The 27085-nt window shown below is 37.1% G+C and overlaps 1 protein-coding gene and 1 long non-coding RNA gene across 3 annotated transcripts in view; one reads left to right on the plus strand and one right to left on the minus strand.

Moving 5' to 3' along the window:
- Positions 1-27085, minus strand: part of UBR1 (ubiquitin protein ligase E3 component n-recognin 1) — a 134192-nt gene that overhangs the window by 103397 nt on the left and 3710 nt on the right. The window contains exon 2 of one of the 2 annotated variants that reach the window (XM_074365981.1): positions 10189-10562. In XM_074365981.1, coding sequence (XP_074222082.1) covers positions 10189-10269 — 81 coding nt within the window. In that variant the 5' untranslated portion in view covers positions 10270-10562. Of the gene's footprint in view, positions 1-10188; positions 10707-27085 lie in introns of those variants that run through there. The other variant, XM_074365980.1, reaches the window with a different exon arrangement.
- Positions 10484-26615, plus strand: LOC141577956 (uncharacterized). Its single transcript, XR_012507641.1, has 2 exons — positions 10484-10569; positions 21571-26615. It is a non-coding gene; the product is annotated as an uncharacterized LOC141577956 (long non-coding RNA).

The raw sequence follows: 27085 nt of genomic DNA on the forward strand, positions 1-27085 counted from the left end.
CTGAGAAGGATATGGTATCATTTTTGTGTTATTCTTGCCAAAAATAAATAATCTTATTCCAAACATAAGAAAACATCAAACCCAAATTGAGGAACACTGTATAAAATAACTGCTCAATATCCTTCAAAAGTGTCAAAGAAGGAAAACCAAGACACTCAGAAATTGCAAGAGACAACGGAAAAACAGAGACACTGTTATATACTGAAAGAGACAAAAGAGAAACAACTAAATGTAACCCGGAATCCTGGATGGGATCCTAGAACAGAATAAGGAGGTTAGTAGGAAAACTGGTAAAATTCGAACAAGGTCTGTAGTTTAGTTAGTATCAATATTAAGTTCCTGTCCCTAATAACTGTACTACGGTCATGTGAGATATTAACATTTGGGGATGCAGATGTGAGGGATATAAGAGAACTGTTTGTGCTATTTTTCTTTTAAGTTTTCTGAAAGTCTAAAATAAGTTCAAAACAAAAGTTAGAAAAAAGAACTGATACTGAAGATGTCTATTTTCATTGATCAGAAAGGCATTAATGATATACAGTTCATTAAAGTAGGTTACAAAGCATTGTATAAAATCTCATTTTGGTTAAATGTTATATATATTCACACTGGAAAAAAATCAGGAGGAATGTATACCAAAATGTTAACACTACTGGATAGTGGGATTTTAGCATATTTTCTTGGAATCTGTATGTCTGCTTACCTAATATGAATAATATCCTTATAGTGATTCCATATTTTGGGAGTAATTTTTTAACTGTCAAATTAAAAATAATGTACTAAGACCTTAAAGAAAAACTATACCTTTCAGCTTCTAACACCAACTTTTCTAGGGTACGTATAGACCAGCAACTTGTGTTCCACACATACGGGGCAACAACTATAACTAGCAGATAGATAATACTTCATGTTCTACTGTACACCCAAGATTCTTTTCTTCAAACCACACAAGAAAGAGAGAAAGAGAGAATGAAAGAGAGAAAGAGAGAGAGAGAGAGAGAGAGAGAGAGAGAGAGAGAAAGAAAGAAAGAAAGAAAGAAAGAAAGAAAGAAAGAAAGAAAGAAAGAAAGAAAGAAAGAAAAGAAAAGAAAAGAAAAGAAAAGAAAAGAAAAGAAAAGAAAGAAAGAAAGAAGGAAGGAAGAAAGGAAGAAAGAAAAGAAAGAAAGAAAGAAAGAAAAAGAAAGAAAGAAAGAAAGGAAGGAAGGAAGGAAGAAAGAACGAACAGAGGAAGGAAGGAAGGGAGGGATGGAGGGAGGGAGGGAGGAAGCAACCAAGCAAGCAAGAGAAAAAAAGAAAAAGAAAGAAAAATCCTGAATATTCAGAGCTATACACCAAACAAAAAACTTTTCTGTCGTACTTAATTATGGAAGACACAAAACTAGTTTCGTTCAAGTTTTTCAAGAACATGAGAAACTTTAGAATCACCAAGAACCTAATGGATCTCTTCCAGTTCAAGTCCTTCATCTAAAACTGAATCACAAGGAAAAAGTACACTGGCTTGTCCAAGATTGAATATTATCAGAGTCAAGAACAGAACTCAGGTATCCTAACTCCCAGAGTTCAGTGCTCATTCTGCTTAACCAAATATAAACACACAATTCTTTAAAATTCATCTTTAAGACTCGCTTAACTTAACTTTAATAATAAAACAAACAAAAAACAAAGCTTTGTCTTCTTTTTAATTTTTCCCTCCAAATGAAATCTCTTTAGCTAACAACTGCCTGACATTCCTGGATACCACCAAATATTCTTAAATTATATCTCTGTCATTACATGTCTTAGTGTGAAGAACTAATATTTTTAAATGTTATCTTTGTACTGTTGGCTGATTTGGGCAGAATGTCTGGGTATTGATGTCTTAAATGCCCTCTCCACTGATCTAATCACTAGCTCTCTAACCTTCCACCACCATTCCACCTTAGCTATTCTTTGAGGTCCATTTAGATCAAAGCCCACCTCCATGAATAATACAGTGACCAACCTAAGAAAATTTCTCTCCCCTGTGACTCCAATACAACATTTACTAAAGGTACTCATTCAGTAACTATACCTCTATCAGATAACATTAGTTACCTTTAAATGTGTACACATCTAGCCTCTTCAACCAGCCTGTCAGCTCCCTGAGAGAAGGAGCTTTGCCTTCCAAATCCTTGTATCCCTAAATGCCTACCACAAGTACTTAACAAATTCTCAGTCATTGCTGAATGTTATGGACTTCTTGCTAGAAAGAACAAAGTAAATGATGACATTAAGCCATCTAAAACTTTATAGAATTCTTTTAGGAGATAAAGTACAGTTAAAATTATACTGTTTCACAAAAATTTTTTCCTAGACAACTGCCACAACTATGAAAATTTTTTTTGCAACTAAGATTTCTGTCTTTTTTTTTCCAGATAAGAAAAACTACATATACAGGATTTGTTTTATTGGGTGACATGTTTAGGAATTACTGGTAACTGGAGTGGGTTTGATTTTCTTTTTTGTTTGTTTGGTTAGGTTTTAGTATCTTCCCCAATTTGAGACAAGAATAAAATTAAGAATTTTTTATTTAAATGTTCAGTAAAAAGAAAACAAATTTTTTTTCAACATTTGGAGTTAAGTGAAGGCTTTCTGAATTGAAAACAAGTTCTCTCAGCATTTAAATTCCCAAACATTCCAAACATTTTCCTCATCCCCATGGAGATTAAAAATATGTTCTCAACTGTGACCCAGGGACGCCTGTTTGGGAACATCAGTCTGAAAAAGGAACTAACTCTAAGTAGAGTAGATTCCTTTTGTTTAAATCACAACTTATCCTTCCTTAGACAACTGCTGGACATCTACAAAGCCTTCAGAGGTCCTGTAATTCCAATTCTGTTTTAAAGGCAGAATAAAATTTGGAGCTCTAGAATTGTTTACAGCAAGTACAGGATTAGTAATTGGAGCATCTCTAGGCATAAAGAAATCTTTTGATTATACAAAGTTTTCTTGTAATGAAAAAGAAACAGATTCATGAAGGTTTTTTTTTTTTTAAAGCAAACAACAAAAACCTTAGTGCGTATCCTGTACTTGCTCATTCCATAGGGAAATCCCATCTACAATATATCTGATAATCAGCTCCCTAAGCCTGTCTGAATACCTTCTCTCAGCCAACTTCCATTCTTACAGCTCATAATTAAACCAAAATCTACCTTCCTGTAACTTTTATCTTATGTTGCCTGAAATAATCCAACACAATTTATTCTGCTCTTTCACCCAACAACCTTTAAAATAAATGAAGATAAATATGACTCTCATTTGTCTCTTTATTCCAGGGTTAAACTAGAATGTAAAATCTAAAGAAATCTGTTCATCCCCAGAAATTTAGCTATCCGTAATGACATGGTAACCAGACCATTCTCCATGTTGATTACTCTTTCATGGAACATGCACAATGTGCTTCTGTACAGAGAAGGGGGACTGTTCATTATCTTTCTTATCTGGGACATTAAACGGCTTTAAAATTTCACTTTCTTTTTCTTTTCTTTTTTTTTTTTTTTTGCAGGAGGCAACCACAGTATATCACGAGTTAGTGAGTTTGCAGACAATTAAAACCCTTAAATCAGTCACTTAAAAGAGACCTAGCCTTATACACAAATACCCAGTCCTAGGCATAAGACTTTACTTTCAACACGATTAAATTTTACTTTGTCAGTTTTGATGCAATATTTACCCTAAGGAGATTTTGTGTGTATGTCCTATAATGCATCTATCCTGTAACATATTTCTTAAATCTTGTGTTATTTGTAAATACGGTAAGTCTGTTGTGTCTTCATGGCATTCATAAAATAGGCCAGAATCAAATACAGAGTCCTGTGACAAACAAGGCTCCCCTCTTTTCCTTCCTGTTGTGATAATATACAGATAAGCATGCCATCAGAAATTAGTTTTTGAAAGCATCTCATCCCTCCTAGGCTAGTCTCTTCCTTTTTTTCATCTATTGTAGATTCATGCTCCAATTTTCTAAGCTCTCCTTGAAGTCTCTGGATGAATGATATCTGGTTTCCTATACTATGGGGTACATATCTCATATTCTCTTTCTACTGTTCTGAATATATATTTGCAAACCAACTAAAATTCTTCCTTAGATTGCAAGGCAGAGTATGTATATACAGAAAAATAAATGGATAAATTAACAGATTTTTCTGCCTGTGGCTTAAGTAATTTCTAGCTTACCTCTAAATACCGAAAGTTCAAGGAACTTCTAAAAAGTAGTCCATAAAGACGCACTAAGTAGTTATAGCCCCACTCTTACAAACAAGTCAAATAGACTTTGTTCTGAAGAACTGCATTAAGTAAACCATTAGAAGGAGAACTATATTCAAGTAACAGTAGACTCCATTCCGGACAAGGCCTATGTCACTCCTGGATAGCAAGGAGGCACTCAGGGAAGCACAATAACTCTTTCGGAGTCTTTCAGTAGCACTTATTTAGTACAGTGTACTTCCATAAGAACTTAGCTTATTACAGGGTATAACTTAGCATTTTAAAAAAAATGTACCAAATGCTTTAAAAAAAAAAGTCATCAAATAACTATTGTTTCTTCAATAGGAGGCATGTTAACTCAGAATATCTTAGAAGAACACAAAGGAGTTCCTAGTAAATCACCTGGGACTAAAGAGGTCTTAATACTTCTAAGCCATTTGAGTTAAAAGCTTAAAGAAAACTGTTTCACAGAACACAACGTTTGATTATCATCTTTAAAGAAATCTCGGGGAATCCTCAAAGCCAGCACACACGAAGAAAGGTTGGGCAGGATACTGCACTGGTTCATTTTGCATCATTGATTTGTACATGTATCTACCCAGACAGACTCTCTGTGCACTACTGAAGACAGAAACCTCTCTATCTGCAGGACAATATCTATTATCAAACATAACCAGTCCATCTCGAGCACCAGCTTATCTACACTAAGTCACTGTTCTTCCCCCAGTATCTTAAGGTACTAGGGCTGAAGCTGTTACTCTGACTTGCAGTTTTACAACTTCCTATCTGTCTCTACAGAGTTTGGTACTGACACCCAGAATTCTCCCTAGCTGCCCACAACAGAAATTAGGTGATGCTGATGAAAAAGCAACAGGCTCTGGGCTCTGCTGTGATCTGGCGACAGAACACTTCAGTCAGGACTCAAGAGACCTTGGTTTTCATCCTCATTTTCCCACTCGAAGTGTGTTCTTACTACAGAAAGCTGTGCTTTGGCCTAAAATGATAGATTCAAATTTCTAAGAAAAATCACCTCCGCTGAAAGCAGCATATACTTCTCACTTCTTCCTCCATGTCTCAATATTTTAAAGTCACCTATCAAAAGATTATGTTATCTTTTAAAGATCCCCTGCACACACAAAACTGCAGATAATTTTTTCCTTTATTTTTCTAATTATTGCACCGACATAACAATATTAAAATAAAAAAACTAAAATCCCCCCATTTGGGCACAAGATAACTTTGGGAGTAATGAAAATGATATTTTATATCCTAGTTTGGTGGTAGTTACACAGGTATATAGATTTGTCAAAATTCTTCAACCAAACACTTAAAATGGATGCATTTTATTCCACATAAATTATACCTTAATAATGCTATCTTTAAAAAAAAATCCTCCTTATTCAATTTTAAACTTTTTAGCCTCATTATCTCTTAACTTTCTCAACTACTATTATCTCCACCTCCATTCATATCTCCTCATTCATTTATTCATTGATTCATGCATTCAATAAAAATTCTGAATCAATGTGCTAGGGACTGGAGGTACACACATGAACAAGAAACATCTTATGCTCTCAAGGAGTTTACTATCTAGAAGGAAAGACAGACAATAAACAGGCAATGTTGAGTATAGACTGAGGCATGCTACCTGCAGCAGGAGTATGGAAAGGGTGCTACACGAATGCACCACTGTGCATTCTAACCTGGCATCTAACCTGGCTCTACCATCACAGAAACATGTTGGGCCTCCAAGTTCTCAAACTCCAAAATTCCGCCTTCTAACCATAACCTTTAGTCCTTCCACTTATGTCAATATTATAACTTTGAATACCTCAAATCCCAGCAATTCCCCCAGAATTCCTGTTTTGGCTTTTCTTACCTCCCTGGTTATCCTAGACACCAAGGTTAGCCACAACCCTAATATGCCCCTTTATTTTCTCCTCCCAGCTTTCATCCACAACCTCCCCCAATCACTATCAATCTTGCCAAAATAAAGCACTGATGCTGATTCTCAGTTATTTACTAGGAGTATGTAAATGTCTGGTATCAAGCACATATCAGGACATATCAGTGAACAAGTAAGACATGATCTTTTCCTTCATGGAGATTACATTCCAGTCGGAGAAATATACATTTAAATAAGTAAGTAAAAAGGGGGAGGGTATACCTCAAGAGGTAGAGTGCCTGCTTAGCATGCAGGAGGTCCTGGGTTCAATCCCCGGTACCTCCTCTAAAAATAAATAGACCTAATTACCTCCCACCCCCCACAATAAAGAAAGGAAGGAAGGAAGAAAAGAAAAGAAAGAAAGACAGACAGACAATACAGTCATTACAGACTGTAATAAGTGCAGTGGAGGAAATAAACAGGGTGCTTTGACAGAGTATAAGAGGAATTCATCTTTTAGACAAGGTAAGTAATAAGAATGAGCAGAGGAAAAACACTCTAGGAAAAAAGAACAGCAAGCAATGGCACAGGCCCTGAAGCAAGGTAGAGTTTGGGCTTATTTTAGAAACTAGGATGCCTAAAAGTAAATGAAGAGAAAGTAACAGGAAATGAGAGGAGACGTAGGGACTGGATCAGGCAGGATCTTGAAGAACTTGTAATGAGTTTAGATTTTATTCCAAGTAGATGGGAAGCCATCAAAGGATTTAGTCAGGAGACTGACATGATCTGATTTAGTCTCAGAAAGATTACTCTGCTTGCTCTGTGGAGAACGGACCGGAAGAGGGCAAAAAACAGAAGCTAAGAGACCAGTTAAGAGGCCACTGCAGTTGCCTAGGCAACAGATGGTGGTGGCTAGGACCACAGACATGGAGTGGAGACAAAGAAAATTGTTTATATTCAAGAGCTACTATGGAAGGGTCATTTCTGAGACAGGGAAAACAAAACTTGATCTGCCTCCCTTCTTTCCTCTCCCACGACCTGGTCTTTCCTCTCAGTATATGACACAACCATAGTCATGAATGCTTAAGCCAAAAACAGGGTCCAGATGTTATCTTTCTTCCCTTTTCCCTCATGCCTAATCCATAAGCAAAACTTTCTGCTTCTACCATACATCCAAAATCTCTTTCAAAACCATCCACTTCTCTTCCCAGTGAATATCACTCTAGTACAAGCCACCATCAACTATGGCTTGGTTACTGTAGTAGCTTCCTAATTGCTCCCCCATTTGAAACACTCTTCAGACACTCAAGCAGATATGTCAGGTAGGCAGTTGGATCTGTGACTCTGGAGCTCAGAAGCAAGATGACCTAGAGATATAAATTTGGGAAATGAGCAAATACAGATGGTATTTAAAGCCACAGAGCTGGATGAAATCATGTGCGCAGACAGTGTAGACAGGGAAGAGCTTGGTACCATACCAGGAGACATCTTTTGAGATAGACTTAATAAAGAAAATCCAGTAAATGAAGCAGAGGCAGTTCTTTCAGACCACTCCACATACTATGAATTTCCAGTTTTTCCCAGTCTTCACCTTCCTGGATCCAGTAAAGCACCCTCTCCTAAAAACTACACCCTGTGACACTGCACTACTCTCACCTCTTACCTGCTTGGCTGCTCTCTCTCTAGGTCCCTCCCTGGTTCTTCCTCCATTGTCTACCCTTGAAATTCAATCATTCCTGTCTCCCCTCCCCCTTCCTCCCTCCCTCTCTGTGTCTGTCTGTCTGTCTCTCTCTCTCTCTCTCTGTACACACACATAGACTTTCCTTCTCAAAGGTCTTACCCATCCCTACAACTATCAACTCTATATTGAGAATTTTCAAATGTCTCCAGCTAAATCTTACACAAAGTGTGGCCCACTGTTCAGGACTTCATTGCAGGGCATGCATGTGAAAATGAAAAATCTCAGACCCCACTCCAGACCTACAGAATCAATTCCCCTAATGATTATTAAGCAATGATAATAAACGTATTATAATAAATGTACAATAATTCGTACCTATTTTTTCACTCTATTTGCATGTTATGTGGTATGAGGAATTTGAGGCTTCATGCTTGTTGATAGCAATATCACAGAAAAAATGATCTGGGGTCTAAGAAGGAAGTTTGATTTAAGGATAACAAACTATAACCAGGGACAAGACTCTAATGGAATTGGTGAGATTTCTTAAACCTCTATAACTGTTCCATGTTTACTATTTCTGTTTTCCCTGCTTCTCAATGGTGATATTAAATTTAAATCCTTCAAATGTTAAAGAATTGCCAAGCTTGTTTTGCTTAATCACAAATAAGAAGTAAACTGGAAAGCCAGTATCTTACTCCACTGTCAGGATAAAATTGAAGATAGTATTTTTTAAAAGAATAGGAAAGTAGAAAGATGTCTGGGGTCCTAAAGAAAAGAGAGATCCAAGACAAAAAAGTGATCCTGAGGTCATGGGTCTTCATTCACTTACATCACCTTATCTTGTATTAAAATTTGAGCACTTATCTTATAGTGTCATTAAAGTGTGAGTTACCTGAGGCTATTACAATTCTTTTGTCATTTATCTACTATCTTGCAAAACCCAAAGCTTTGCCCAAAGAAATCTAATACTTCTTGAAGTGAAGAACTTTACAACATAATTCTAGCTCAATTCCTATACCATTATCTCTGATTCCAAATAAGTGGAGTCTAGACTGATGCGGTTTTACTGTACCACCTGGAAGGTATTACTATATCAAAGCTTTGAATAAATCACTACTCATTTTTAGCAATACAAAATTACAGTAACACTTCTGACCACAGCACAGTTTCTCCATTCCTTCAAAGATGTAAAAACCTCAGCTACCATTAAGACCAGATGTTTCAGATGCTTTTAAAGTTTCCCTATCTTCTCAATTCTTATCATTTCAAACAGATGATTCCTCCTTTAATACAGTGAAGTGAGGCTGAACTGCTATTCGGGGTTGAGGATGTTTGCAAGCACTGCCCTAGTTGGTGGCCAAACCCTTATTTCAACTCCCTACCTACCTGATTTCCATCTCCCAGTCAGTCTCTCCAGTCCCTAGAGTGGATTCTTATTTCTGGAGCTCACTCTATTCTCTCATAAAGCAATGCTCAAGTGTCTGCAGGGTTAAAATACTTCAAAAATGCTTTTATTGAAACTACAAACCAAAGAGACTTCAGAAAGAGGTGTATATCCCACACTTTTCTATATGCAGCAATAAAGACAAATTGATAAAACTCTCAACATCACACAGGGATCAATAGTTAAATATTTCCTATATATCTCCCTACTAGATGCCTGGGGACATCCAGAACATTCCCTAATGTTGCCCCCATCTCTTATCCTCCTCTGTCAGCTTTCTCCCTATAGCCAGACTATTGACTCAAATTTTCTATCTCAGCCCTCCCATTTTTCTCCAAACACAAGGGCAAAGTATAGATTCCGATATTAATTAATGGTATCCCTCTGACTTGAAATGTCTGAAAGTCTCTCCTTCACCTTTAAAAAGCAATGACAGATGATAGGTTTCTCCACTGAGTATTAGGCTTGGTTCTCAAGATACTACAATGAAGGACCATAACTTCTACACCCCATATCTCGACATGAGTTAACAGTGGCAGCACTCCCTGCCACTATCAGGCCCCACAGAGCCAGCTATGCAATACTAGGTGCTGCGTCCTGAATTCCTATCACCAAGAGGGGTTAGCACTGCGTTTACGGGAAAATGGCTCTTCTTCCAACCCCCCACACCAGACTGTCTAATAACAAACATCACCAGTTCTTTCTACTTCAGGAGAGAGACATGCTTGAACCCGTCACGACTAATAAATGACAGTGTCATTATATCCTGTAGACTTGGCAGACAGGAATGGGGGTGATGACTAACTTTTTATTCTGCGGCTTCCTTCCAGATCAATCCATACGACTCCCCCTCCCCATAGCCGCCCTAAGGAGTGAAGCCCCACATCCTCCTGAGCGCGGCAGGGAGGAACTGGGGGCCGGGGGGACAAAAGGAACCAGCCTACAAGGACTTACAGACGCCAGTCGTTGAGGGGTCTGGGGCATCTCCGTGCTGATTTCCATCCTCTCTGCGCCCCCAGCTTCCTCGTCCGCCATCTTGAGGGAAATTGACGCCCGCAGTAGAGACCCCCGGCCGGAGGCGAGCGGAAACCTGTGGCCGGTCCCAGCGATGAGGGGCGACACTTTTACGACAGCCCCTGAAGTCGAGCTTGACGCAGAATCGAAGAGCGGCTTCCGGCCCGGGTCCCGGAAACTGGAGTCACGGCCAGTAGGGCTAGCTTTTTTTTTTTTTTTTTTTTTTTTTCCTCCCCTCTCTACTAAATTCTTAGGCGCAGAGCTTGGTGGCTGAGTGGTTGTATATCTGGTTTCGGTTCGAGGAACTGTTGCATCTACGAGGTAAAAAACAAATTCAGCGTCCGTTATAAAAGGAAGAAAACTGTCGGAACAAAGTGAGAACCTGATGTGGGACTCTTTCTAGTGTGGCTGTTATTCTGGGTGTGTTTTGCTTCCCGACGTATCTGCAGTGGTCGCCCAGAGCCTACAAATTGAAAAAATACTCAAAGATAATCTATTTTTAGGCGTGTAGCCTGTGGGCATTTACACATGCGCAGAAAAAAGCTGGGCCCCAGCGGCTCTTCGAAGAGGTGGTGAAGAAATAACGAAAAATTAGAAACCTAGTAATTCGTCGGTAGACGAAAGGCAAAATAAACAGGGTACATCTGCATTATGGAAGGTCATGCAGCTCTTAAAAAGAACAAAATAGATCTATGTGAAAACATAAAGATAAATTAAGTGGGAGGAAAAATCAATCAAGTTGCCACAAACGGTATTTTGGCACTTAAGTGCATTTTAAATGGGAAAGAAACGGTTGAAAGGGAAGGGAACAGACCTAAATAGCTCTAGGAACAGAGAGGAAGGTGGTCAATAGCTGTTTTAGCTTTGTCTGTATTGTTTTAGATTGTTCACGAAAAGAATAACTTCAAAATATATTTTTTAACAAAAGGGGAAAAATGATAAAGCTTCTAACGCTCTGGAAAGAATAGTACCTAACTACTTGGGGAAACAAGTCTGGTCTTTACCTCAAATAGTATAGAAAAAATAATTTCTAATGAGGCGTTAATTGCTTTTTTTTTTTTAAGTAAAGAACTAAGTAATATTTGTATAATATTGAGATGGAGAAGGCTTTTTAAAGCATGACAGAAAAGGCAGAAAATATGAAATATAGAAAATACCAAAAAACAGACAATATAAAAAACTTAGGTAATTTCATCGAAATTAAAGACATATAAAAAAATACACAAAGTTTAAAAAGTAAACAAAACTGGGAAGAAATTTCTGCAACATTCATGACAGACCAAAGGATGAGATCTCAAAGAAGACTATTCCGATAGTAACGTAGGCAAAATACAGACTCACCAATTTTTAGAAATATATTTGTAAAAACCTAACTAGTAAGCAAATAAATGCAAATTAAACGAAAGTAGATTCTATTTATAAGTTTTTTTTCTTAAAGATACCCACTATTGTTGGTAAACTGGAAAGATATATATTGTTACGTAAAATGCAAGTGAAAATTGGTAAACCTACAGGGAATCAATGTAACAATATTCAGGAACCTTTTTTTTTTTTTAACCCATACTCTTTGGCCTAGCATTCCCATTTTAAAAACTGTATCTTAGGGAAATAATTCAGGATGCTAGTGAAGTTTTTACATCATTACTGGCGATACAGAAAAATTAGAAACAACTCAAATGCCCTCAGTAAAGGGCACTGGCTAAATAAACTGTGGTCACACATATAATGTAATACTCTGTAGCCATTAAAAATTTGTGGAATGTTAGTTCTCGAAGTGTGGTCCACAGACCCATCTGAGAGTTCCCAAGACTCAGAAAGTTTGTGAGGTAAAAACTTTTTATAGTAATGGCAAAGAAGTTACATGCCTTTTTTTTTTAAGACCATGTTCATATTTGCAATTACTGTTTTGCAACAGTAATTTTCCCAAAACAGCAACAGAAATGAAACTGCTGGCCTCAACACAAAATAAAATAAAGGCAGTGGCACCAAAATCAACTAGCCACCAAACTAACTAGTATTTTCTTCACCGCCGTGCTGTTGCAGTTAAAAAAAAAAAAAAAAAAGGTGGAAGGAGCCTGTTTCTCTTAACAATGTTCTTGATGAAACAGTAAAACTATTAATTTTATTAAATCTCGACCTCTGAGTCTTTTGAATATTCTGTATGATAAAGTGGGAAGGATACAGAACGCTTTTCTGCTGTATACAAAAGTATGATAGTTGACTTGAAGAGAAGTACTTCTGGGATTGAGCCAGCTACTTTTTTTTTGAACCAGCCACTTTTTTCATGGAACACCGTATATACTTAAAACAACTGACGGATACTCTAGGGTTATTCAGACTTAGGATTTTGGCAAGCATTTTTCTCAAATATGAACAAGTAAGCCTTTCCCTTAAAGGAAAACACTTTTTGTCTACGATAAAATTCAAACTGTCAAGTTAGCATTTTATAGAGCACTTGTATCTGCCACTGTGAGTTTGACAAAGTTCCAGTGAATTTGGTGGTGTATTTAAATATGTGCTTTGTCAAAGAGCACAAGATCTTTCCATTTCTTTGTATCATCTTCAGTTTCCTTCATCAATGTTTTACAGTTTTCAGAGTATAGATAACTTCCTTGGTTAAGTTTATTTCTAGGTATTTAGGTGTTTTTGATGCAATGGAAATGTTTATGCCAGTTATAAAATTCTGGTTTTTGAAATTAAAAAAAATGAATGAAGGCCCACAAATGGGAAAATATCCTTTTTTATGAGTGAGTTGTATTTCATGTGTATATATGTTACATCTTCTTTACCCATTCATCTATTGATGTGCACTTAGGATGCATATCTTGGCAGCTATAAGTAACGTTGCTGTTAATAGCAGGGTGTATGTATCTTTCTGAGTTAATGTTTTTGTTTTTCTCCAATATATGCCCAGGAGTGGAATTGCTGGGCCATACAGTGGTTCTACTTTGGGGTTTTTGAGAAACCTCCATATTGTTTTCCATAGTGGCTGCGCCAATTTACATTCCCACCAACAGTGTACAAGGGTTCCCTTTTCTCCACATCCTTGCCAACATTTGTTATTTGTGTTCTTTTTGATTATAGCCATTCTGACAGGTGTGAGATGATATCTCATTGCTATTTTGATTTGCATTTCCCCGATATTGGTGATGTTGAGCAGCTTTTCATGTGCCTGTTGGCCATCTGCATTTCCTCTTTTGGAAAAATGTTCAGTTCTTCTGCCCATATTTTAAATGGGTTGTTTGCTTGCTTTTTAATTGAAGTACAATTGATTTAAAATTGTATTAGTTTCTGGTGTACAGCATGGATGGACTTGGAGGGCATTATGCTAAGTGGAACAACTCAGACAGAGCAAAACAAATACTGTAAAATATCACTTACATGTTGAATCTAAAAAAATACAACAAACTAGTATAACAGAAAAGAAACAGACTCACAGTTGTAGAGAAGGAGCTAGTGGTTACCAGTAAGGAGAGGGATGGGGGAGGGGGAAGATGGAGGTGGAGCATCAAAAGGTACAAACTATCAGGTATAAAATAAGTTACAAGGATGCATTGTACAACATGGGAAATATAAACAATACTTTATAATAATTGTAAATGGAGTATAACCTTTAAAAATTGTGAATTACTATATTGTATACCTATAATGTATAATATTGTGCATCAACTATACTTCAATTTTAAAAACATGACACTGTAAAATAAATGCATAAATAAAATTTTAAAAAGTATGCTTTGGATATTGTATAATGAAAAGCATTGACATTTGGAAGGTCTGTATAACTCTGTGAACCAACATTTTCCAAATCACAAATGCAGGATGTTACAAAATCCAGCATGGGTAAAAGATCTGTTCATGTTGCTAAATAAATCATTAGAATTTAATATTGTGGAGTACAAAAATTTCAGATTCCACATTGAACTGATCTTTAAGATTTTACTATTGGCCCAGTTCTGGTATAGTTTCAAAGAAGAATATCCATAGTTATGTGAAAACAATATTAAAATACTCCTCCCTCTTCCAACTATGTATCTATGTGAGGCCAGATTTTCTTCATATACTTGAACCAAAACAACATACCACAATAGTTTAAATGCAGAAGCAGATGTGAGAACCCAGCTGTCTTCTGTTAAAGAGATTTGCAAAAATGTAAAACATTGCCACACTTTTCAATAATTTTTTTTTGTTTTGGAGAACTTATTTTTCATTTATAAATGTTATTTATGTCAACATGTATTAGGTTGTAATTGTTATTTTAGACAAACTGGTATTTTAAATTCTTCCTCAGTTTTAGTTTCTAATACAGTAAATATCAATAGATACAACCTACAGAAAAGATCATTCAGGCCCCCAACTTTTAAGAGTATAGAAGGATCTTGAGACTACAATTTGAGAGCTACTGTTGTCGAGGCATTCTTACTGACTTGGGAAGATACTGATTGTACATATATCGTTGGGTAGAAAAAGCAAGTTACTAAAACAGTATGATTCTATTTTTGAAAGAAAGATGCACTTAAGTATTTAATGAAGAATACTAATCACTAAAATATTACTCTTATCTTTGGGTTGCAGAATTGTGGAAATTTTATTTTCTCCTTTCAGTATTTTCTAGTTTTTCTTACAGTAACGATTTATTACTTGTTTAAATTGTTTTTTTTTAATATACCTCTTTTTAAAGATAAATAGGATACCAAATACCCAAGTAGATAGATACATAGATAAATACCCAATCTGTCCAGCTCAAAAACCTATTTGATAATGTCTTTTCTCTGATCTAGCCAGTTGTGTACTATGTTAAAAGATTGTAGATGCATTTTAAAGTATAACTCTCAAAACAATCCTGTGATGTAGTTTTTATTATCACTATTGTACAAAGAAATTATAGTTTGAACAAGTGAGGTTGCTTGTTCAAACCTGCAATTAATAAGTAACTAAACCTGGATTCAAAACCTAGGTCTGACTGGCTTCAAAATTTTTTAACCACTTCACTTTCCTACCTCCTATTTAAAAAAAAAAATTAAGTCTCTTTTACCATTTTCTATGTTATAATATAAATGTCTATTATTAAATAAACAAAGATATTCATGGGTTATCTGGCACACATTTAACATCCTAGTACATTCATATTAGACATTTTACAGGGCAATGAACCAGATAAAATAGATAAAAACTTATGAATTATCATTGTTCTTTTCTAACCTAAACCAAAGTGTGGCTTGGCCTAGTTTATAATGGAATTATGAATTTCTTTGATTCTTATGCAAAGACATACTTCTTTTCTTAATTAGCATCAGTTCACAGTAACTTTTATGAGTAAATAAGCTGCAGAGTCATTTTTTTCAGGTGCTGTTTTACCTTTTGAAATATTGTCAACAACTAACACTTTCTGGGTGCCCCAGGATGACACAGTCAGTTGGGACAGCCATGCTCAGAACTACGTTTTCCTTAGATTCTTCATTTATGGGTTGTGCTGGAGGTTTTCAACCCTGGTTTCACTTCAGAATCACCTGAGAACTTTTTAAAAATTCCAGTGCCAGACCTCAGACTAGTGATTCTGATTTAAATAGAAAGGGATGGGACCCTAGTGTTCATTTTTTTAAACTTCTCTCCAGTGATCCTAATGAGCCATCAGAGCCGAGAGCCCCTGGGTGATTACATCTTACCTCATTCTCGGATAATTTCTATATGGGATGACAGTAGTGCCTCCGTGATTCCTCCTGCTGGTACAAATCCTTGATATTCCTTATCGAGATTAGGGAATAGTAACCTTCCTAGTTGGTCTCCTTATTTCCACTCTCTTGCTAATATCATCCTTTATTCTCCTGCCAGAAGTATTCTCACATATAAATCTGGTCATATGACTCTCTTACCTAAATATATTAGATGATTGTGCTAGAGGATAAAATTTAACCTTAAGTATGACATTCAAAGCCCTTCTCAACCTGGCTAATCTTACCTCCTTGCCACCCTCATCTTAAACTATCCATACTGTATTTCCCACACACTACACACTCTTATACTTCTGTGCTTTTGCATAGGTAGTCCCTTGGCCTAGAGTGCCCACCTCCTTCACCACAACTCCTTCTAAGAAGAGATTTCTGCTTATTCTTTAGGGATCAGCTTATATATGACTCCCTCTGAGAAGTTTTCTGATTCTCTCATTCTCCAACAGGTAGAAATGCTCCCTCTGTGCTTTCATCGCATGTTAAATAGCTCTGGCCCATCACTTATCATGTGACTAGGAGTTATTAGATAACCACTGACCTTGCTAGACTGTGAACTTCTTGAGAGCAGGAGTTGCTTGGTATTCAGAGCACACAGTGGCTGCCTGCCATATCATGGATGCTCAGTATTTCTGAAAAAACTGAGAAAAGACTAAAATACTACACTGATACAAGTTATTGTAATTGAAATTTGTAAATGGTTCTTAAAATACAGTCTCTAAAAAATGCAAAATATGCATTGGTCCCACAATAATTTCCAAATCCAGGTTAGAAGCACTTATATTTATTTCATCGTTAGAGGCTTCGTCATAGGGATCTTAGACTTCAGCCTGAGACCCTATTAAAATGCAAGTTATATTTGAAGAAGATAACTTCTTATCAGATTACCTGTTAGTAGAGTAAGCCTTTTAGTTTGTATCAGATGCCTGAAATCCAAGTTCTTTGGAATTGTACATATTGTTAGAGGTTGGGTTTCAAAAGAAACTGACTCTGAAGCAGAGATTAGCATACAGGTTTATTAGAATTCTTGGGATCAAAACCTGTAGGATGGGTAAAGAAAGAGAAAGAAACATGATTGGGCTGAGGGAGAAGCTGAGCTGCAGTGCAACCTCAGTGATGGCCTCAACCCACTCCCTGGGGATTTCTGAAGCTGGACTAACTCTTCCAGGGTGGGTAGGCCTTTGTACCCTCACAGTGATGAGTCATTAGATGTGGGCAGCCCTGACAAAGAGGGGTCACCTTGAGCAAGGCACCTCTTCAGCAGAGGCAATTCCCACTGAGGCAATATAGGCAGCAACACTCGGAGAAGCTAGGGAAGAAAGTCCTTTGTCCCTGAAGGGGGAGCTGGTTGGCACATCATGGTTGCCAACACAGATAGGAATGGTGAGGGAAAAAAGGGCTGAAAAAAGGCAGCTAAAAAAACCCGAAAGCAAATCTTACCTTCTTCAGTTTAGCCTGCATTCTTAGAAGACTGTGTGACATGGGAAAGACTGTAAAACCCAAAATATCTGGCATTTGAATCCTGATTTCACCACTTCCTACCTGCAAGGTAGTAGGCAAGTCCCAGAGTCTCTGAGCCTCAATTTTCTTAATCTCTTAACTGTGATGAAAAAATTTCCCTGATGTGGTAGTTGCAAGAATTAAACATGAAAATGTAAGTGAAACTACTTTGTCTTTTATCAAGTGCTGTACAAATATATTGTGTTGTTACAGATACTTGCTTTATTGATTAAGTTATCTGTTGGCAAAAACCAGCAGGTAACAGAGAGGTAGTAGTGGTGTAAATAGTAAAATTACTATCTGGTTGGCTGAAGCCCCAAGCTGGGCTTTCTTCTTCCTTATTTCACAGTGATGGTAAGGGAAGATGAAACACAGTTCTCCAGACTAATTCTGACTGCAAAGCATCATCAAATACAACTCTTTTTTTCTTTAATCATTTCCCCTTTAACCCTTGCTCGGTATGCTCCATTGATCCAAGAGGTTGCCAAGGTGCCTACCTTAACGTTTATTTTACTTTTTTTCCCCACTTTTTTACTATATTTCAATATAGTAAACTCCTTGCCCAAAGATGCATGTGGATTTGGTAGTATTATCTTGGGCCAGAGGAACTGTAGTTGAATTATACATGGGCTATTCCATATTAACATGTTCCAAGGACATAAATAATTTATTGTCTTTATACATGAAGCTTTAAAGGTGAGAACTGGTGATCTCAGAACAGAAGGACGTTTAGGAACTCAGGAAGAGAATGGCAAAGACAGATACAGAAGAGCTTAAGCTTTTGAGAGATATGGGGAATGACAAACCCAAGCTGATGATGACTGAAAGGGCTTTATGCAATGAGCCCATAAAAAATACATTAACCCCCAACATATTATCTCATTTACCCCTTAAAACAGTCTTGTGAAGCAGAGACTACTATAGTCCCCATTTTAGAGGTAACAGTGGGTCAAAAAAGTCGTAAGATTTTCCTAGTCACACAACTAGTAAGTGAGACAGATAGTTTCGACTCAGATCTGTCTGAGGTTCTTAGCCACAACCTGAAGAGCATGGTTTCAGCCTGAAACCATGGGTGCTTCTGGAGAAGAGATAGTGACAAAGGGAGGGTGGTAGTAGTGGGAAAATGACTCTATAAACAAAGTAATAAAATAACCTAAAAGAGCTGGCTAAATGAGGTTAATCGTGTGGATAAAAAACCAGGGAGACCTAGAAAAGGCTGCATGGGGCTTAAATAGGTGTGTTATCTTTACCTAAAATTTCCAACATTGGGGGATGGGTATAGTTCAGTGGTAGAGCACATGCTTAGCATGCACAATTTTCTGGTTCAATCCCCAATTGAAAATAAAATTTCCAAAACTGCCCTACTGTTTCATTAAGGCCACAACTGGAGCACAAGAATGAAAAAGATAAGAACACAATAAATGTTACTTCAGGGGGGAAAAAAAGAAAGGAAGAACTGAGTGAAGGAAATGGAGATGAGGCATAAAGAAAGCAAGGACTTGTGACTTCTGTGGAAGGGCAGGTGGAGTTGGATGACAGAGTCTAATGACCTTCCAGGCATTAGACAAAATAAGGAGAAGGGGAAATGAGCAGACAAGAGTGAAAGAATGGGATAAAGGAAAATTAATGGAAATAGAGAAGTAAGCTCTTAACATCATGAGGAAGAAAAAAGAGGAAATGAGTGTGACATTAGTTTTTTTTTTTTCAGACTGTTATAAAAAAGATGTGACACAATTGGGTAAATTTACCCAAAAGTTCTGTTCTTGTCATAAAAACACACGTATATACACTTTTAGTCACACTAATTAAAAGGCCACAGAACCAAAATTCAGTGGCATAAACAATCCTAGGAGCTACTTTACAGCAGAACCTATAGTAATCATAAAGGCAAGGATATTATAATAATTTATTTTATGCCATGTCACTTAAGTTACACAACCTTTTCCTAGCCATCCAATTTCCCAAGAAGCCAACATATACGAAAATCTTTAAGGGTACAAAGATGCTTTAAAATTAATTAGTCTTGAATTAAAATAACCTCATTCTCAATAACATATATCAGAGTTGTTTCGGGGGGGTTATGTGTATTTATATTTGCATTAGTTGGCTATGTCAAAATTTTCAATCACTATTAAGAGTAAACTGTTAATTTTGTTTTGTTCTCATTGTAGGTTTTTCCTGAAAGAGTCTAATAGTGTTTGAATAATTAGGGGAAATGCTGCATTTCAGATATGGGCTTTATGTTTTAAAGTTCAAAATAAGTTATCTTTGAATCTAATCACCCCCATGTAATGAAAGATATCTTTTTGTTCATAGAGGTTCACAGTGACTTGATGAGATAAAGGGATTTAAGGAAATAATCTGCTAATAGCTATACTAGTAGTCAGCAAACTATGGTCTGAGTGCTTATGTTTATACCACCCTGACCTAAGAATGTTTTTTACATTTTTAAATGGTCATAAAAATCAAAGAGTAATAATATTTTCTGAAATCTGAAAGTTATTTGAAATTTATATTTCAGTGTCCATAAATAAAGTTTTGTGGGAACGTTGCCACTTGTCACAGGCTGCTTTCATGCTGCCACAGCAGAGCTGAGTACTTGCTACAGAGACCAGATGGCCCACAAAGCCTGAAATATCTATTACCTGGTCCTTTACAGAAAGTCCTAGAAGATTATACAGCTCTGCTCTGAATAGAAATTATATAGTCACACTAAGGTCAACTCTGAGTATTGACCTAACCAAAATTGTGATATAGTTGTTTTGGGAGGATGGGTTCTAGGAGTATGAATGAAGGTAGACTTTGAGGGCATTTCTTGTAGTGGTTGTGAAAGAGGGCTTGTTCCTCAGTGGGAGTCAGTAGGAGATCACTTAATCCTGAAAGCCCAAAAGCCTCACCACTGGCATGTCAGGAGAAATACAGAGGTTGATAACAAAAGAGTGAGCTCCAGAAGTGAAAGTCTCCTCTGGAAAGTGGAGCACATGTGACCCAACATTTCCTTAGTGGCCAACACCCCTTTTTCTTAGTTGCAGATATGTTGAAATATTGCTTCCTTAAAGTAAGTGCATGTATAGTGTTCAGTAAAATAAAAATTATGTTAGAAATAGTGCCATGAAGGGAATCAGGGTATACTAACTCACAGTATGATTTTAGCATAAAGATTATTTTGAACTAAAGGCAATTAATAGTCAACAGATACAGGAAGAGTTCTCTGCCCTTATCTACCCAAAAGCAGGACATAAATTTCCCTTTATGAAGGTGGCATAAATTTCCTCCCTTCCTCTCCTGGACAAGGATGAAGAGACCCTTATCAGCAGAGGCAGAACCAGACCAAGATGAGCCTGCATAGACAAATCTTACTAAAACAACAACAACAAACAACAACAAAAACCCTTATCTTCTGTTAGTTCCCCCATATATTTCCCTAGTTACTTCCCCACAATTGATCTCCCTTGAAGCCCAAGCCCTTTCTTTGGTAAGAAAGGTATATACACACTCCCAAGTCTAACTGCTTCTGTACTTCTTTTTTTTGTGAATTCCTATGCATGTAAAAAAATTAATACATTTGTATTTTTCTTCTGTCAGTATGTCTTTTTTCTATTTTATTCACAGGCCCCCAAAACCTGAACCTAAGAGGGTAGATGAAGTTTTTCCTCCCAGTCCCCGCACATCAGATGCCTTAATCCCATTATTACAGTATTCCTGACAGGAAAGCTCAGGTCTCTCTTCACATAGCTCCAAAGCCTCGGTGGAGCAGGGAGGGCTATTATTTATCCAGAGTTCGTAAGGTATCTGAATAGAGAAGACAAAGTTTGGCTTCTACCGAGTCCCGCCCAGGTGTCTGATCTTCCTGTAGTCCTGGCTATGTCCTCTTTGCCCCAGTCACCTCCCAAATCCCTCCCTAAGCATCAGTGTTTAACCCCAACGGTACTTGGCGCCCGGGTGTTTGGCTTGAGGTCCTTTAATTTGGAACTTCACCTCTCTGTGTGCTAGCCACCCAGAACCACTCCCATCCCGGGCACCAGTTTAGGAGCCCACTGCTCGAGTTTCAGCTCACCAGCACTGGCTCCTCACACTCTGGCATCCATTTCTTTAGGGTTATCATCATACCATGGGTATGACGGGAGTGACAGAGGCGAAAACTTGGCGCTATTTACCGTCCCCATGGAAACCGCAGCCTCCCATCACCGACGAGGTGGGGCTTTGAAAGGACGTGGCCAGCGGCAGCCTGGCGGGTTCCACTGTCAACGCCCCTTGCTGCCTGCATACCGTCACTGAAACTCAGGAGCGTTTGCTAGTAAGCGCACCCCTAGGAGGCAGAACAAATTGGTTAACAACGCTTGGTGTCCCTTTTTTTGGCTCAAACTCCTGATCACGTGGGCGGGTCATGCTCTCCAGGTCCTGATTTTTCCGCTATTTAATGAGAGATTATCTCCTGACTCCAGTCAGGACTTGTAACTAAAAAAGAATCATAGCCAATTCCCAAATTCTTGGATAGTACATGAATTTGCCCTAGATTATGGGAAAAATAACTATATTTTGTGTTTTTCTAAAAAATGACTACTTTAGAAAGTTTGGAAAACAAAAATACCATGTGCAGGCAGAATTTGTATAAATATGAAAGTAAAACTAAAGTATATATATGTACAAATTAAGCATCTAGGTTGAATTGAAGGTTTCCATCTGTAAATCTTGTAGAATTATTTTTACAGTTCTAGTAAGATTGTGTCCCAGCTTCCTGTTATTCCTTAATTTACATGAGTGGTTATTCTTAGCTTTTTGTATTGTTCATTGGCTAGAGTTCCTGGATTGTCTCAGCTGGGACTGGCATGTTCCTTGTCAATAATATTTTATAGCTTTTTAACATTAGAGACTGTTTCTCATATTGCTTAATCTTTGGTCTGTTGGAAATGTAGATATTGGAAAATCCTTGGGCATGATTTTAAAATGCCAGCAAGTTGAATGTTGCAGAGTTGGAACATAGGTGTAAAAATGAAACATGTTTGGAAACAAATCCAGTGTCCCCTTTGCAAATTTGAAAAGGCATTTACAGTATGGGGAATGTTTGTTGGTTTTATTAATGATTGTTTGCTTTGGGGTATTTGGTGGAAAAATTAGCCCACCTTCAGAGAGGGGGCCACATCTTATCTCATGACTGGTTTAGAAAATAAAACAATACAAACCTAAGCTGAGTTTTGTGCTTACTAAAGGAAATACAAATTTTAAAGAAGCCAACAAGAAATAAAATTATAGAATGGTACCACTGTCCTCATTTTCTGATTCAATATCTTCTCAGCTTCTACTCCTGCTACTTATAAGGACATGTCCAGAGAGATCTGGTTTCTGAGCTGAGGAAAAGGGCTGGGCTATCTGTCCTCTCTGGGAGTCTGTGGACCAAAGCACACTCATTTGGGGGCAAATTCTACTTGAAGAAAGAGGTTCCCATATTAAGCTGAGAAACAGGTCATTGAGGTCAGTAGAGTCAAAACCAGGATGTGGAGACAGTGGTCCCCTTTGGTCTTGTAAGGTCATTCCCACAGCTGTGGGAGGATAAGCCCTCTTTTAGAACCAGAAAGTCCTGAGAATGTGTTGAAGTGATCAGGGTTGGAGGCTTCAACGCCAGTTTTGGAAGAATCAGTCCTCTGAGCAGAGATTTCATTTCTGGGTTTAGCTTGATTTGTGGAGGTTAGCTTCATTTTGAAGATGAAGTTTTCCCCACTTGGGGAGTCATTTCTGGCTGAAGTGAAACTCAGATTGCTGGCTCAGACTGAGTCGGACGTCATTTACAGGGCATAAATAGACCTGGATCTTGGGTTCACTTTCAGCCCTGGATCTAAGTTTTCATTTAAGGGTACTGCTGGTCAGAGGATCCTGTCTGTGCAGGTGATGAAACACAACAGCATTGCAGCCATAGTGGAGAGGGAAAGGGTGTGGAAAAAGAGGATCAAACTGATAAAGAATATGTCAAAGCTAACACAACTAGGAAAAGAAAGTCAGGATGTGAATCAAGATCCTTAAGACTCCAGGGAGCGTGCTCTTCACAGAGGAGCCAAGCACAGAGATGCGGAAATGATTGGGACGAATGAGAGGAATGCTCAGTGGAAAGAACTTTGTGCAGACATGCAAGAAACAGCTCAACCTACCGGGAGAATAAGATATAGTTTGGAGAGAGACAAAATAGATGATTCTACCAAGTCTGTGAAAGCCCTAGTTTGCAGTAGATTAATCCTGGGCTTCAAGTGGTCTGGTGAACAGATTAAATAGACATGAACAAATTTATTTGTCCAGGATATGAGTAAATTCTAGGAAGAGGACCCAAGCTGGACCCCATGATGAACCTATCCTGGTTTGAGCACCCGTCAGTGCAGCTTGCCAACCATCTATGTATTCTCTTAAAAAAATTTTTTTTGTTAACATTGTTTGCTATGCACTGTGTTAGACACTTTGGAGAAAAAGTTCAACAAAACTTGAATAAAAGTGGTGGTGAGTTGAGTATGAGCAATCCATGGAATACTGTATTACTAAGAGAAATAAAAAGCAAAAGGAATTGCTAGGAACAGAGTGAAAGCAGGTACTCAGACTTTAACTGTGCACCAGACATGGTGAACAAACAGCCAGGTTAGAAGTCATGAAACTCTAGGAGAGGCTGCTTCTGAAGAATAAAAATGACACAACACTTGAAGGGTTTAAAAGTGCCAAGTAGAAGTACAGACAACTGGTGAAGGGTTATTAGTGATAAGAACTTGGAAAACCAAACATACAGAAAAATCAAGATAATTCATCATTGTGGGAAAGTAAGACTAGTTGTCCTAGAGCAAGGGTTAACAAAATACGGCCCCCAATCACCTGCTACCTGTTTTTGTACAACCTTCATTCAAGCTAAGAATAGTTTCTACGTTTTCAGATGGTTGAAAAATAAATCAAAAGAAGAATATTTCATAATACATGAAAAACATTTAAACTTCAAGTTTCAGTGTACAAATGTGAACCTGTATTGGAACGCTGCTGCCTCGTTCATTTATGTACTGACTGGCTGCTTTTGTGCAAAGATAGAGTCGAATAGTTGCAACAGACACAGTCTGGCCCACTGAGCCTGCAACATTTACTATCAGGTCCTTTATAGAAAAAAATTGCTAATCCAAAACAAAAATTTTTTTTCTCTTTACAATGTCACTGTTAAAAACTCAGAAAAGATGGATGAGCAAAAAGAAGAAAATGTAAATAACCTATAATCTCATATGATCAAGATAAACATTGTTGTTAGTTTGGTGTATATGCTTCCAGACTCTTTTCTGTGTGTGTGTGTGTTAAATGACATTATGTTAGCATGCTTGAGATCCTGGGTTCAATCCCCAGTACCTCCATTAAGTAAATAAATAAACCTAATTACCTACCCCCTGCAAAAGAAATGATATTATATTGTAGAGCCTTATAAAATACTCTTTATCATGTTAACATATTTTCATAACATTAATTTTTTCTTCAAAATTATTTTAAGATTACTATATGGAATTCCCTTGTATGGCTGTGTCATTTTATTTTTAAGACTCTTATTGTGGAATATTTACTTTATTTATTTTTTATTTTTTAAAACTTTTTTATTGAGTTATAGTCATTTGACAATGTTGTGTCAAATTCCAGTATAGAGCACAATTTTTTAGTTATACATGAACATATATATATTCATTGTCACATTTTTTTCGCTGTGAGCTACCACAAGATCTTGTATATATTTCCCTGTGCTATACCTTATAATCTTGTTTATCTATTTTACATATGCCTGTCAATATCTACAAATTTTGAACTCCCAGTCTGTCCCTTCCTACCCACCCCCCTTCGCAACCACAAGTTTATATTCTATATCTTTGAGTCCGTTTCTGTTTTGTATTTATGTGGAACATTTACTTTAGTTTGTTACCAATTTTCTATTATAAATTTTGCTGTAATAAACATACTTGGTAAATTTCAGTAAACATCCATATTTTTCCTTAGGATAAGTTGTAAGTAGAAATATCAGGTCAAGTGCGTATTTTAATATGTTTAAAATTTTGATGGATAAAGTATGCATTCGTTATATTTTTAATTAAATATATCTCATAAAAATTTTGTGGTAAATACTTTATAATACTAAAGATTACATGTAATATATGTACAAGTTAAAGAATAACAATAGAATGAATACCAGCATATCCACCACTGGCGTAAGGAATGAAGGCTAACTTTTATTTTTTAATTTAGTTTAATTTAATTTTTATTGAAGTATAGTCAATTTACTATGTTCAGGTGTACAGCAAAGTTATTTAGTTTACATATATATTCTTTTTCAGATTATTTTCCATTATTACAAAATACTACAAAAAATTACAAACTATTGCATAGTTCCCTATGCAAGGTTAACTTTTATATTTAAAAAAAAAGTAGTAATACGGTGACCAAAATATTTTTCTGGTAGTTTTTAGTTTTATTGTTACCAGGAAACAGGAAATAAGAATCAAGAACACTAGCCGAGCGGAAACACCAAAATTAATGTTACCGGGAAAAGGAAAATAAGAATCACCTCGGTTCTTTGTCACTCAAAAAAAAAAGATTTTTGACAAGAGTCAGGAAAAAGCGTGATAAGCAAAATTTTTATTAGTGAAATAAAAAAAGTTAAAGAGAATACACTCCCTAGAATTGGGAACAGGCCAATCCAAGAGAGGAAAAATGGCACCACTCTCTCCTTCCTCCTGTTTCTTTATCATGGTTTTGTAACTGGTTAATTAATTGATTGATTAACTGATTCCCTGCGCTCTGGTTAATTGACAGCTCAGGTTCCCTGTGCTCTGGTTAATTGACAGCGCAGGTTCCTTGTGTTCTGGATTATTCCTTTCCCCTTCCTCTCCGCCTGCCCAGTGCTCATTTCTATCTTAACTACCTAACATTATGACTGAGTTTGGTGCTTTTTCTGATTTTTGCTGAGGGCACTAGTCCTCAGCATTTTTTTTTTTTTTAATTTAAGATTTGTGGACTCACGCTTCATTGCAGGGATGGCAAAGTGACATTTATATCACAGGAATGTGAAAGCTGACAATCTTATGATTGTTTTTATACCTGTTTCATACATTTAAATAGATGTAAAGAATGAATTTGATGTTAACCAAACTTGCATTAGTTGATTCATTCCAAAGTGGCTCTCTAGTCATTGTCTCTTATTAGTCGTTACTAGCAGCTCAGGAATGGGAAGGGAAAAATGGGGAATTCACGCTGAATGGGTACAGCATTTCAGTTTGGAATGCTGAAGAGATCTGGAGATGGATAGTGTTGATGGTTGCACAGCAGAGTGAATGTACTTAATGCCACTGCATTGTACACTTAAAGGTGTGTAAAACAAAGAATTTTGCCCACCATTCCAGTTTTACAAGAATTAAGTTGCAGCCCACTGCCGTTGCCCACTGACAATGTTGCCCTGAGAGGAATTCAGGATGGAGAAAAACAGGAAGAATTCTGTGCCTGGGATATGAGGGCCCCTAAATAGTTAAGATGCATATCTAAGGAAATATTTCACTGACCTCAGATTCTTGCATCTTCCTAGACATAGAAAAGCACTAAAATCATTAACTTGAGATGTCTGT

Source organism: Camelus bactrianus, chromosome 6, assembly GCF_048773025.1.
Source record: "Camelus bactrianus isolate YW-2024 breed Bactrian camel chromosome 6, ASM4877302v1, whole genome shotgun sequence".
Lineage (NCBI taxonomy): Eukaryota > Metazoa > Chordata > Mammalia > Artiodactyla > Camelidae > Camelus > Camelus bactrianus.